Source organism: Miniopterus natalensis, chromosome 19, assembly GCF_054644295.1.
Source record: "Miniopterus natalensis isolate mMinNat1 chromosome 19, mMinNat1.hap1, whole genome shotgun sequence".
Lineage (NCBI taxonomy): Eukaryota > Metazoa > Chordata > Mammalia > Chiroptera > Miniopteridae > Miniopterus > Miniopterus natalensis.
The window spans coordinates 36,601,438-36,615,323 of record NC_142099.1 but is presented as its reverse complement, the minus strand read 5'-3'; the positions used below and the strand labels follow the sequence as shown (position 1 = coordinate 36,615,323).

The following is a 13,886-nucleotide window of genomic DNA, read 5'->3' as shown; positions in this document are numbered from 1 at the left end:
TGCCAGCCAAATCAATATCTATATCTGCAGTTAAGTTGTTTTCTAACTCAGAATTGTCTCTGATAAATACAACTGACATTTTTTGAGTTTTTAGTATGCGACTGGCTGTGTTAATAATTTTACATGCATTATCGCATTTGTCCTCTTTAATGAGGTGGATGCTAATATCACCTTGATCTTACTGGAAAAGAAACCAAGATGCCAAGAAATATGTAAAGACAAGTGCAGTAGGTGGTGGGCCATGTTTGTAAATGTCTCTTTCACTAATTCAGCTGACACTTAAATGCCTGTCTGCTTGTGGCAAGGACTGAGCTCAGCTCTAGGATGCACGAGCGAGTGAAGCTCATGTTCCCTGTGCTTAGAACATAGAGTTGATCAATAATGACACTTTATTAACAGGAGAGTCCATTAACCGTAACAATAGCAACAACATAGAGCCTTACGTTGCGTTTTCTCTGTGCCAAGTGTTACTGTGAGCAGTTCTGTGTGGTTTTACCTAATCCTCACGGCGCTTCACGCAGTGGGGGCTTTTGTCCCCGTTTTCCGAATGAGGACACTGAAGCACGGAGTGGTTAAGACACTAGTCTAAGTGTGCCTGAGGCGTACCCCGTAAGTGCGCCTGAGGGTTAGGAATGGGATTCAGACCCAGGCAGCTCAGCTCGGCGTCTGTGGTCATTATTACTGTGCTTTGCCTCAGCTAACAGTGAAGACGTGTGGTGGACAAATGTCAGTGTGATGAGTGTCATAAAGAAGAAATAACAGAGTTCAGTGGGGAACATACAAGAGAGAGTCTTCTCTCTTCCAGTAGGGGGCCAAGTAAAGCATCCCCGAAGATGAGACATAGCAGCTGAGACGTGAAAGAGGGTTGGGCTGAGTCAGGTGAAGGGGAACACAGACACATGGGCATGGGCCTGCGATAGTCACATTTGGACGACTAGAAGTCCAGTGTGGTTGGAGCTTGTCATGACATCGAGAGGGGGAGGGCTTAGGTGGAGAAGGAGCTTTTGGACATTTTCAGGTTTTGGATTTTATATTACGAACATCAGGAAGCTAGTGGGGGATGTGTATCAGGGAGTGTGGCCTGGTCTGGTTTGTTCCACACAGTAGGAAGAATTGTCTAGAGACTAACTCCCTTAGTCTCTTGGAGACTCTCCTGGTAATAGAGATTCTGACCTGATGGTAGAAGTCAGGTAAGAGAGAGGTGAAAAGATTCAAGAAATATTTAGGATATAGAGTGAATAGGATATACAAACATAGTTGCTAAGATAACATTTTGTACTGCTGTTAGCACACTTAATTTTTTTGGTATGTCTTTGAGCATGTTTTTTAGAACCACAAATGAATATAATTTCATAGTGGAAATGCACAGATTAAATGGTTTGGAAACATGCATTACCAAAAAAAGTTAATTTGTGGTTCTGTGAAAGGCTTGGAAGATACCGAATTAAACAAAGTTAAAAGAAGTTTCTTTCAAATTACATTCCAGCCCATATTGAAATTTCTTTCTGAGCCAATGCACTTACCTCACAAAAGGGTGCTTGTACCATTTCTGGAAGGGATCTTTTAAATTTGTCAAGAATCTTATGTTATTGACTATTCGTTTCTAACCCCCCAAAATTAAGCCTTTCCCAGGACAATCTGTTGTCTTGATTTTTATGTTCTTATTACTGTGCCTCTGAAGCATGTGCTTCAGTTAGGTGTCATTCGCCTTGATGGAGAACACACTGAGCTCCTAACGTCATCAGCTGTTTTCTGTAACTAGTCACTAAGCAATCTAGAACGGCTGGCTGAAGACTTAGCAGTGTCGGACAAGTTAAAGTGAGTTCCCTCCACTGCACTGCAGTTAATTTTATTCTCCCAGGATGTCTTAGTGCCCTGGAAGAAGATACCGCACAGCTGTCCAGTGCTCTGACACCAGAGTCTGTGGCTGCCAGAACTTTGATCAGTTGCAGTAATGTTGCCAAGTCAATGGATTATACATCCTTTCTGAGGATAACAGCAGTAACAGTTGATCATTCTTAATCAAAATGTTTATGCAAGCACTCTTATTTTCTACTTTGTAGTCAAGTTATTTCCAAGTCGGTTTAGTAAGCAGGAACTTCATATCACAGGAAACCTAGGTAAATGGAGAAGCAGCTCGGTAGTTTCATCATCTGGAAAGCGGAGATGGTGACAGGTGCCACAGAGGTTGAGAGAAGAATACATCACTCTCCAGGGCCGTGGTAGTGCTCAGTACGTTTAGTACTGTTGTGATGGTGCCTTCTATAGAGTTGTTTGTGTGTTGAGGTGAAGCTCTAACCTTATGGCTCTTAAATTAAAATCTCTACCTGTTTAGCAGTATTATATATCTGCATTATGTAAGCAAGGCTTTCAGTAATAACGTTTTTAGAATGTACTGATCCAGCCTCTAACAAATAGAGCAAATTAGGGAAAACTAAAATGGATACAAATATTTTTTTCAAATACAGTAGAAATAAAACAAATTTAGCTTTTTTGTTCTTTAAAGTAGAGTTTCCTTAGACATTTGTATTTTATCAGAAACAAATTGTGAGTGAATTCACTAGTAAGCCAGGAATCTATTTCTGAAAAAACTCAACCTGATGGACTGTTATGATCAAGCCAAGGAGCATTAAACTGGGCAGAGCAGAATGGAACAGGCGAGGGAGTGGGCCCTGGGCCTCGGAGAGACCCACTCATAGCTTGCTTGAGAAAACTGGGTTTTGCTCTGCATAGTGTTTTGTCCAGAGACACCCTGTTTATGTGCAGTCTCTAGGGAGATACATTCTACTAGATAGTAAGAGGACAATTTTACACAAGGCTGGTGAGTTCCTAACAACTTAAGTGAGCAAATTCTGTCAACTGTAGTCATTTTATAAATGAAATGAATACTACTGTGATTGACATTACGTAGGTTATATTCATGGGAGAGTGCAGGGTAACTGTAGTAGATGCCATAAGGAAGAAGATTTTAATTAGCATGACCATGAGCTTCTTGCTTTTGGGTGATGGTGGGGTCCTGTCTATTTAAATAAGATATTTTCTACAGCATTCTGACCTCTTGACAGCTCTTTTTTTACTATTTTCCTGTAGTCATAGAATGTGGGTATCTAAAACCATCTTTAATTTTCTTCTAAAGGAAAGGTTTGATGTGGCATTTATTTCATAAGGCTTCTCGTATCTCCCACTGCCATACCCAGGGTGGGTCTAGGAAATTCAGTCCTGCAGTCCTCTCACATCTGCTGGGGTTTTTTAATCCCTTCTTTACTTTAAAATGAAAATAAACAGCAAAGCACTTTTTAAAATGTGAGATATTGAAAGAACCAGCCCCCGTTCTGCCTCTTGGTTTCCCTGAACACCAGTCTTTTGCTCTCCTCGCCAATTCCAGATGTCTAAAGATGACCATGACTTTGGCAGCGGTGGAACAAAAATTTCAGCAATAGAACTGAAGGGTAAAGGAAAACTGTGTGTGACAGGCGACTAACAAACAGCAAAATTTTCAAAGATGGCCAAGGACAGGACAGATGTTTTAAAAGTCCCATTCTTGATAATTTTATGTAAGCTAAAGATCTGATCTGTTAATTATTTTATCAGAATGCCATTTGGCAAAATATCTCCTCTCAAACAGTGTGATAACGAATCTTTGAAAGTTGTAAGGGATTAATTTATTTCCAGCAGCTGTTTATGTCAAGGACATAAGCTGTAGCACATGTAGTACAGGCAGTGATTTTACCATTCGGGAGACTAGCTTTAGAATTTATTCACATGTATATTTTCAAATAGTAATTGATGTTATTGGAGAGGATTTCTCATGAGACAAAAGTAAAGATAGTGTTGTTATCAGCCTGACTTCTCTCTTGGAGAGAATCCCTTTCATTCCTCTGAAGTTCTGTTTAGAAGTCTTGTGAATTGTCCTGTCTCACAATGAAAACTAGCCAGAAGTTCTCTGAGACCCTCTTTTAATAAGTGTGCCAGTGTCTTTCAGCAGAATGTGAAAAGACGCAAGTCCTTTACTGTGAAGTGGACCTCAGGACCACAGAGCCCAAGTAGTTTGGGTTTTGTTAAGTTGTTAATTGTTGTTGTCATCTTTCAAGACACAGCTTATTTTTAGTACTATTATATCACTCCTGGAATTGGTATTAAAAAACAATTATGTCACAGAAGAGTTTTCTTTCTGCAGGCACTGGCAGAAACATTACATGTTTGATTAACATAGCAATTTGTATTCCCTATGTATTTTAATGCTCCCTCAAGTTGCTATTCATCATAAAAAGAAAAAAGTTTAAAGTTCTATTTAATTTTGCCCTTGATATCCATGAACTCTTGGGGAGGGTGGCTTTGAAGTGGTCTATATCAATTTGTAGGGTTTCTTGATTTTATTTGCCATTTTATAAAGATTTTATTCGTTGAAATAGAGGTATGTCGTGGAAATCACCTATAGATTCTTAAGGGGGAATTCCCATTTTTATAATTTAGTGATCAAATTCCTTGCAAATTAGCCAGGAGAAGGAGATGAAATATACCAAAACATATGATCGTATAACAGAGAGTTTTAGAAAATTACAAAGCACCGTAAATTTTCTCCCCCTTCCCTCAGATTATGTCTATGCATCCTCTCAGTGTTTCTGAAGGAGCCCATAATAGTTATTTTTGATGCTATAGCAACTGAAGTAGAAAATCGTGAGCATTTCCATTAAATAAAAGTACCAGTTTATAACGTATGTCCGTGCATGTTAATGTTTTTTGATTCCCTAATGATGAAATGTGGTTCCCAAATGTGTTTGATTTCCATCTGAATCCAAGGGAGTCGTGTACACCAAGCTAGAACAGGATGCAGTTCCGCTTTGGAATATAATATAAGAGTGTTTCTGTAACACTTGCCTTTGGACTTGAAGTGAGAACCAATAACAGATGTGAGAATTATGACGAGGACAACCTAATTTAAGTTTTATAAATTTTGGGAAATGTCATATTTTTATTGGTTTCAGAGACTTTTTCAAATGTTTTAAACACAATTTTCAGATAACAATAATGAAAAGCTGAGCCCCAAACCAGGGACAGGTGAACCAGTTTTAAGTTTGCACTACAGCACAGAAGGAACCACTACAAGCACAATAAAACTGAACTTTACAGATGAATGGTAAGTTCATGTTTTTGTAAAGATGTTCTTAGCCATTTTATAGGATTGTGTTAGATATTATTTGCAGCACTTCACCATCTTTATGCCTTGCTTTGCTCTAATGTGTGCTTCAGAATCACTTGGAGAGTTTGTTAAAACGGAGACTGGGCCCCACTCAGAGTTCAGTTTGAGGAGGGGTCCGAGAATTTGCATTTCTAGAAACTTCCCAGGTGATGCTGATGTTGCTAGTCCTGGGATATTCCTTTTGATAGAAAATGCAAACGATAAAAAGAATTAATCACCTACCTACAGACCATTAGTGTAAAAATAACAAACCTAACATTTTGGAGCTTTTTGCAGTCTTGGTCCTGTGTATAGATAGATAGATATATATATGTGTGTGTGTGTATATATGTGTGATTTTTGTTGCAAGTTTTAAAACATAATTTTAATCACGTTGAATATACTCTATTCTCCCCTGCATTTATTTGACTTGACTTTATAATACACATCACTACTTAGCTTTCATAAATGTTATTTTACTAGCTGTTTATAGTCCATCAAGTAGATGTACCAGAGTTCACTTAACCATTTCTCTTTAATTGGGCAGTGAATTTTTTCACCTTTTTTTAATTTAACCAAATGAGACTATAATGAATATCTTTGTTTACAGGCTTTTTTCCTACCTTTAAGATTACTGATTTGAGATCTGTTAACAGAAATGAACTATATCTAGGCCAGAGATATACCAGGTTATTTTCAAAAGGATCTTGTGTCATTACATTCCATTAGCAGCATATGAAAGTTCACATTTTGCTGTCTCTAGGCCAGTGTTCAATATATTCATTTACTTTTAACTTGTATATTTGATTTTAAAATGACATTTGTTTCTATTTAATTGATTACTAGTAAGGTTGAACTTTATATTTTTTTAATGATTGTATAGGTTCTCTTTAATTTCTGATGATATTTATTGCCCATTAATCTAATTAAATCTTACTCTTTAAAAAATCTAATTAAATCTTACTCTTTAAAAAAAAAAATCAAGCTATGTGGGCTTCTTACATTCTTTCCCACTGTCTCATGGCCTTCTGTTTCAGATTGCCTCCAACGTTTTTTATTTAAATGTATTACTATTGCTATATTAATATTAATTAATATAAAAGTAATGTGATCTTTCTTAATATATAATTAATTATATATTAATATAATTACATATTATATAGTAATTATATTAATTGTTTAATAACCAATATATTCTGTGTAATTAATATATTAACATACTTAATTGTATATTAATATAATTATTATATGTTATATGTTAGTATAATATATAATATGCATAAATAATATATAATAGTTATATATTGTTTATTAATATATAATCATTTATATGCTCATATATGATGATATTAATATTTATGTATTCCAATTCACTGGTTTCCATTTGTGTTTATGTGTGTATGTATTTTATATTAAAATCTTTGATTAAGTAGTATTTTCAAATATTATTGAATACTTTCTATGATCCAGAGACTATTGTAGACACGGGGAGTGTATCAGTAAAAAAAATAGGCAAAAAAGACCTCTGCTCTATAGGAGCTTACTTTCTGGGTGGAGGAGACAGACAATACACATAATAAATAAGTGAATTGTGTAATATATTAGAAGGCGCTAAGTGCTCTGGAAGAAAATAGAGCAGGTGAGGGTGACTGACAGACCTAGGAAATGGGCAGCATCATTGGGAGGGTAAGAAGGAGTGAGCCGTGCACACAGCTCAGGGAAGAGCAGAGGGAGAGACAGCATAAAGGTTCTGCAGGAGCAGACCTACTGTGTGTACGGATCTCCAATGGAAGCATAAATGTGTTGTTGGAGTGGAGTGACCAAAGGAGAGAGCAGTGGCAGAGAAGGTCAGCTGAGTACGTGAGGAGGACGTCTGAAAGGACAGAGGCTATCTGGTTGCTGTGTAGACATAGGCTGTCGGTAGAGTCAGGTGACCAGAGAACAGGCTGTGGCCTTAGCGAGGTGAGAGGCAGCGGGTCTTGGACAGGAGGGGCGCAGGGGCAGTAGGAAGAAGAGACTGGCTTCTGGATGTGTATTTGCAGGTAAAGTCAATATAATTTCTTTATGAGCCCTCGTGTTTGACCTCTGCTTTTAAGATCAGGATATTGATGGCCCTTTCTCTCAATATGTAGTTTAGGGTCACAGAAGGCTATCATCCTTATTATTTATCGTCTTTTCTGTCCTGTTCTCATGATTCTGGACAGAGTGGCTGGTTTCTTACAAAGAATCTCATTTGAGCACTGTTTTTAGAAAAAAATGTTTAGTCCCTCTTTTGAACACCACTTTTCCTTCTCTAAAAACTGACCATGAATTATATTCTCTTATTCACCAGTTTCTTATTTCTTTATCAAAGACATAATTAGCTTTTTTCCTGATTATGAGAATATTCAATATTCATCATAAAAAATTTCAAGCAAGGATGCAGTCTTTTTCATCCCTGCCAAACAGTGTCTTGCTCCTTGTTTAGTTTCTCTGAGGACAGATGAGGCAGTAGAGCCCGCGGACTAAGAGCTTGGGACTCCAGTTTTCTCACCCATTGGGCATATTTAAAAGAACCTACTTCAGAGGTGGCTGTGGATTTAGTGAGACCACGCAGGAAAAGCACACAGCACTTATTAGCACACTGATGGGCCCTAAAGAATCCTTAGCTGCAAGTGTCGTCTTTTACAAACTGCTTTTCAGATCCTTGGCACAGTTTCCTACTGTGGTGTTTGTCTTTTTCTTCTTGACTTATAAGAGGTATTTGTTTCTTATTAGGAGTAAGTGAGGATAATATCATTTGACTTTCATTTGTTGTAGCTATTTCCCCCAGTTTGTTGTGTGTCTTTAGTTTTATGGTAGTTTTGCTCTGTGGTTACAGCCTGACCTCACACTTAGAAAAGCCTTGTCCTTCCCAGGATTAGGGGGAAAGCTTTCTCTTGTTTCCCTCTTAATTTCTATGAATTTATATAAAAAATTATATGTTTAGTCCTTCTATAACTTATTTTACCGTAAAGTGTGCTGTAGAGCGATAGCTTAATTTTTCCTTTGTCCCAGGTACCATCTATTGAGCAGTCTCTTCATTTCTCTGTGACTTAAAATGCCTTATTAACATATGCTAAATATATTTACTTGGTTACTTTGTTTTTTCCACTAATGGCTCTCAATTCCTGCATCAGTGCCATGATGTTTTAATTATAACTATTATACATGAGCATTTTATTTATATCTATATCATAGCTTTCTCAATGGAATATCACATTAGTTTCTCTTTATCTAAGTGACTATTTCTGGTTGAAAAGAAATACATATTGCAGAAAAAATTTCAGAATTTACAGAAAAGCATGAAAGAATCACTGGCAATAATGCTACTGAGATGACAGCACTGCTTGTCCTTTCTGACATTTTTCTCTGCAAATATACCCAGATGTATATTCATTCTTTTTTTTAAAATTATGTTTTTATTGATCTTTAGAGAGAGAGGAAGGGAGAGGTATAGAAAGATAGAAACATCAGTGATAGTGAAACATCATCAATCCCACCGTGGATCGAGCTCGCAACATGGGCACATGCCCTGACCAGGAATCTAACCTTGACCTCCTAGTTCCTGGTTCGACACTCAACCACTGAGCCACACCGGCCAGGCTAAAATTCCATATTATATTATACATGGATGCCCTTTTTTAAAACATCAAATTTACTTTTGCAATTAGCTTAAAAACTTTTTTAATAAAATCTTGGCCAAAAATTCCATGATAATTTGTATTGTTTACTGGGTCATTGCTATTTGTCTATAATTAATGTTTTTTAAGTTATCGTAACTCTTAAGTTTCATTTCCTTGTTCACATTTATTCTAAATTTGAGAAATTGTCACATTTCTGTGAATTTAATTTTAATCGGAGTCAGATTGTTATACATTTTTCTCTATTTTCTTTCCCACTCAATTCCCTCCTTACAGTATGTGATGCCATGACTTGTCACAGAAACTCATTGAAATTGTTCATGTAAATTGGTCTAGCATTCTGCTCTCACCAGAAATGCTAACAGAACTATGGCCATCATCAGCTGGGTATTAAAACTAACCCAGAAAACATCCTGGACTCCTATAAACTGTGTTCTAGAACTGGAAGTGGTCTGCAGAGCGCAGTGCAAAGGCCAAAGAAATGTCTAGGCCTTTTTAAGTATTAATTTAAAAGTAGCCTAGAAAACAAAGGGTTAACGGGCAAACAATCAAAGTCTGTAGAATCATTAAGGACTTGAATAGGATGAACCATCTCTAGTGAGGGTAAGAAGGGAGACAATGTAATTAAATTATAAAATTCAAGAGAGATGTGTAGAAATGTGTAGCTGACCTTAGAAGCATTAAAACACTGTGGAAGCGGCCCTTATGTATTTCTAAGTTTCCTTTTTAATATTAAAGTAGATTAGAATAGTCACCTTGATTATTAAAAGTGATTTTTGTAAGTACTATTAAAATAATACATCCTACATTTTATTTGTAGCCTGACTTTTCTTTTTTTATTAACTTCCTGGTGGGCCCACTTGCTTTGTTTTGGTGACAGGAGCAGTACTTCCTCCAGTTCTAGAGGGAACGGGACCCATGGCAAACCAGAGGGTCAGGAGGAATCTCTGGTCCCACAAAGCTCAGAGCCACCTCCAGCAGGAGACAGCGAGACAGGTAAGCTGTGACTGTGCTTTGTCATCACAAACCCCGATGTTGGATGCCACCCATTTTTCTCTTCCCTCAATGATGCCCTTTGGTTTCTTGTTTCTAGTCTAGCTATTACTATTGATAAACAGTTAACAGGTTCACCAAGTAGGGACCTTCAGCATTTCTGATGGGGCATCACAGTGCAGCCCAGTTCCCCTCTGTGGACACAATGGACAAGAGACATGGTCATCGCACTGACAATGTGTGCTCTGTCAGTGTCAGTTTGGATCATCTTTGCTGTTTTTATACCGAGCAGTTTTGGAATCCAGAGTACCTGTCCTGATTTTTTTTCCAGAGTATATGTGGTTTATGGAGGAAAAGAAAGGAGGGATACAATCTAAATGGGTTATGAATGAATCTTGTTTCATTTAGGGAATTTTTCAGAACTCTTGCCTAGAATCTTTATATATAACCATTATGTGAAAGCTGGAGTCTAGCAAAGAGCCTGAAACAGTAGATTCTCAGTAAATACTTGATAAATGAAGGAATAAGTGAATTCATTTCATAAAAAGTAAATAGATACTTCAGTGTAATAGAGTTTACAAGAATTAAATATGTGTATGGATGGACTTGGAGAAAATTATGCTAAGTGAAATAAGCCAGGTAAAGAAAGACAAACATCGCATGATCTTGCTTATATGTGGAATCTAAAGAACCTAATAAACTGATGAACAGAATAGATTCATTGACATGGAAACATAGATCAGACTGATGAATGTCAGAGGGATGGAGGAGGGCGGGTGGGTGGAGGGGGAGAGAGTAACCAAAGAATTTATATGCACATATGCACAACCCAAGGACGCGGTCAATGGTGGGGAGAGGGACTAGGGAGGGGGATGGGACGGGGTGGAATGGCTCATAGGGGAGAAAAAGGGACACCTGTAATATTTTAAACAAAAAATAAATAAATAAATAAATAAATAAATAAATAAATAAATAAATAAATAAATAAATAAATAAATAAAGTGTAAGACAACTGTCTGGTTAGTAACGGGAAGCTGATGTCCAGTTAGGAGTAAACAACTGATCCTTCATGGGTCTTGGAGTTAAATCCCAGAATTAAGTGTTTTTAATGGACAAAACAGAATTTAAAGTAGGCTCAACTATACTATTTGTTCATGATAGTTCAGATTATACCAAATGCTTAAGGGACCAAAAAATACGTCGTATTAAGTTTAGATTTTGTGACAGAAACAAGCCAGATCCAGTAATCTCGCCTGTGAGACATCATCTACACCAGAGATTCTCACACAGAGTTAGTTCCCAAAGGTCTGGGGCATCGGGAAGGGGCTGTGGGCACAGCTGGGGCCCCCTCCCTGAGGGCGTTTGTATGATTTCCTGTGTGCATTCTGTATTTGTGTCCTACTGAGGTGAGGTTCAGCTGAGTGTCAAAAGTTTCCATGACCCATAAAGGGTTAAGAGATCTGGGGTATTAAGTTGGTGGTTATTTTTCTAAAAACAGTTTGGATTTAATGATTATTTGGTTCACTCCCCAGAAGCTCCTGAAGAATCCTCAGAGGATGTGACGACGTCCCAGGAAGGTGCATCTGCAGAAAGCACAGTTCAGAACCAAATAGACAGAGGTGAGTTGTCTTCTCTCTAGATAGTTGCTTCATGTGTTAGTCTCTCCAGAGTTAGAGGCCAGTTCCAAATAGATGTGTTGTGGAATTTTCCCCTCTTTTTAGGGAATTAGACTTTAATTAGAAAATGTCTTATGCCAGCTTTGAAGTTAAATAATTAAGGTTGCTGACATGACCACCTATTACTTCTTTATTTTCTGATAGCACAATCAGACAAGTTTACATCTGAGCTGTCAGATTCCAGCTCAGGAGAAAGGAACGACTTCAATCCTGATAGTCCTTGTGGGGTTCCAGACGCCGCCACTTTGTCCGAGAAAGACGGGGAACCAGAGACTTCCAATCAAACCAGTGCTGCTGAGAGCACTGCCCATCTCAGCAGCCCTGATCCTGAGCCTCAGGCACAGATGGAAGCCCTTGGGCCTGTGCCTCCTGAGGAAACGTCGACCACAGACTCTGCTCTCCAGGACACTGATGACAGTGATGATGACCCAGTCCTGATCCCAGGTGCTAGGTATCGAGCAGGACCTGGTGACAGGTTGGTAAATTTTTAATTAACATGAACTGTAAGAAGTATAATTCACAAAGCTTTCTTTGAAGTCACATAAAGGAGTCTCTCCATTTTGGACAGTTGCTTCCTCTAAGAGTGTCTTAGTTGTGTAAACTTACAGAGCCTTTCAAACAAGGTCATTTCACACATTACGTTCTTTGAGCAGAGTCCATGAAGAGGGCGTCAAGTCACCCTGCTGCTTCTCCAGCACTGCGGCTGCCCCGCAGCTTACAGATAGGAGGAGGGAGTGTTAGGGACCAGCAGCTTATGTGTGGAGTGGAGTTTATTTAGCCGTCAGAGTGCTCTGTGCACAGCCTGGCCTTTAGCAGGGTTTTGGATATTTTTACTCATCAGTCTTTCTGCTTTTCTATTGACCCTGGGTTAAGGTAGTGTGATAGCAGTTCTCGTTTTGAGAACATTTTGTTTTTCTTTGATTTCTACTAAACTTTAGAAACTTAATTTGGAAAATGAAAAATTACACCAGCTAACAAATATTGTAACCACAATAAACAATTGAATTGTTAACATAGGTGCTTTTCCCTATATTTGTACTTGGAGATTAATCATACATCTCCTCACCTGCACACATTAGCCTTTAGCATTCTCACTGTATGTTTTAGGCAAATAAAACTTCCCATCCCCAAAGGGAGTCCCTTAGAATATCATTCCCACTTGACGCCTGCACACAAGATTAGCAAGCATAACACATTCTGAAAATCAAATTGATGGTTTCTAAAACTTACATAACAAAAACTATGCTGTATACTCAGGGTAGGTACTGAGCCTTAGTCTGTCCCATGTATTACTTTGTTTCATTCTATAGGACATAGTAGTAAATTTGCTGAAGAGCAACAGAGGAAAATAAAATTCTTACCCTTCAAGAGACTCAGTTTATTGAAGAACAGAGGACAGGATATAAGCCACTTATAAGAACATGGAAAACAATTTTAATAGATTGTGAAATTAAATACAGTGCTCCGCAGTGACATGCACACTGACGTGGTACCAAACTGCTGCTAATCGCTGTCTCCCAGCGCCACCAGCTTTTCCTCTGCCATTCCTCAGCTATTTACCAAAACTGTAAACGGTGGAAAATCTTCTTTCTGACTTTCAGCTACGTAATTTCTAAAGCTCCCAGCTTCCGTAGCACCATCTGGATTACATCCCGAGCCACCCGTGTAGGATACACGTTTACCCTTTCTACCCCTTCTCGGCCTCCTCATCCTGAGGCTGCTGCCCACTTATCTTCTGCACTGGAAAGAGTAGCTGTGTTGACTTTTGTTCTAAAGAAAGTTTAAGACATTTTGCTGCTTAAGAACCTGGAAAGAATCGTTTACCAGCTTGTAAGCAGGCATATGATTTTTGAGCATTTGTTTCCAAAGGGGCAAAGGATCCCAAACCTCTGTTGTAAAAGTCATAGCATTCGGTTCTTAGAGTCTCAGGACACATTTTGCAGATGGATAAAATGGCCAACTAAAGGATGCATGTCTTAAAGAGAAGCCGGTTAAGATTAGCTTGGTTAGGGTAAAGAAATGGCCCGAAAATTTTAAATGGTGAATGTATATACTTAGGTTTGTACTTAAATTTGTATAAAGAATTACATAGTAGATCTCATAATTTTTTTTGCCCCCAATTTAATTTTTTTTAAAATCTTCACTAAAGACATGCTTATTTTATTTATTTATTTATTTATTTATTTATTTATTTATTTATTTAAAGAGATGGGGAACAGGGTGGAGAGAGAATGAAACATCGATGTGAGAGAGAAACCTATCCTCCTGGACACCCCTCGACCAGGGATTGAACCCTCGGCCTTTCTGTGTGAGATGACGCTCCAACCAACTGAGCCACACCAGCCAGAGCCCAAATTTAATTTTTAAAAATGAAAC

At 38.0% G+C, this 13,886-nt stretch overlaps 1 protein-coding gene across 5 annotated transcripts in view; it reads left to right on the top strand.

Annotated features, from left to right (window-relative positions):
- The window catches only part of DCAF6 (DDB1 and CUL4 associated factor 6), a 73,075-nt gene that overhangs the window by 48,608 nt on the left and 10,581 nt on the right, over positions 1–13,886 (top strand). For 4 of the 5 annotated variants that reach the window (XM_016202367.2, XM_016202363.2, XM_016202366.2 and 1 more), the window contains 4 exons: positions 5,020–5,137; positions 9,722–9,837; positions 11,367–11,453; positions 11,655–11,985. In XM_016202367.2, coding sequence (XP_016057853.1) covers positions 5,020–5,137; positions 9,722–9,837; positions 11,367–11,453; positions 11,655–11,985 — 652 coding nt within the window. The remainder of the gene's footprint in view (positions 1–5,019; positions 5,138–9,721; positions 9,838–11,366; positions 11,454–11,654; positions 11,986–13,886) is intronic. The other variant, XM_016202365.2, reaches the window with a different exon arrangement.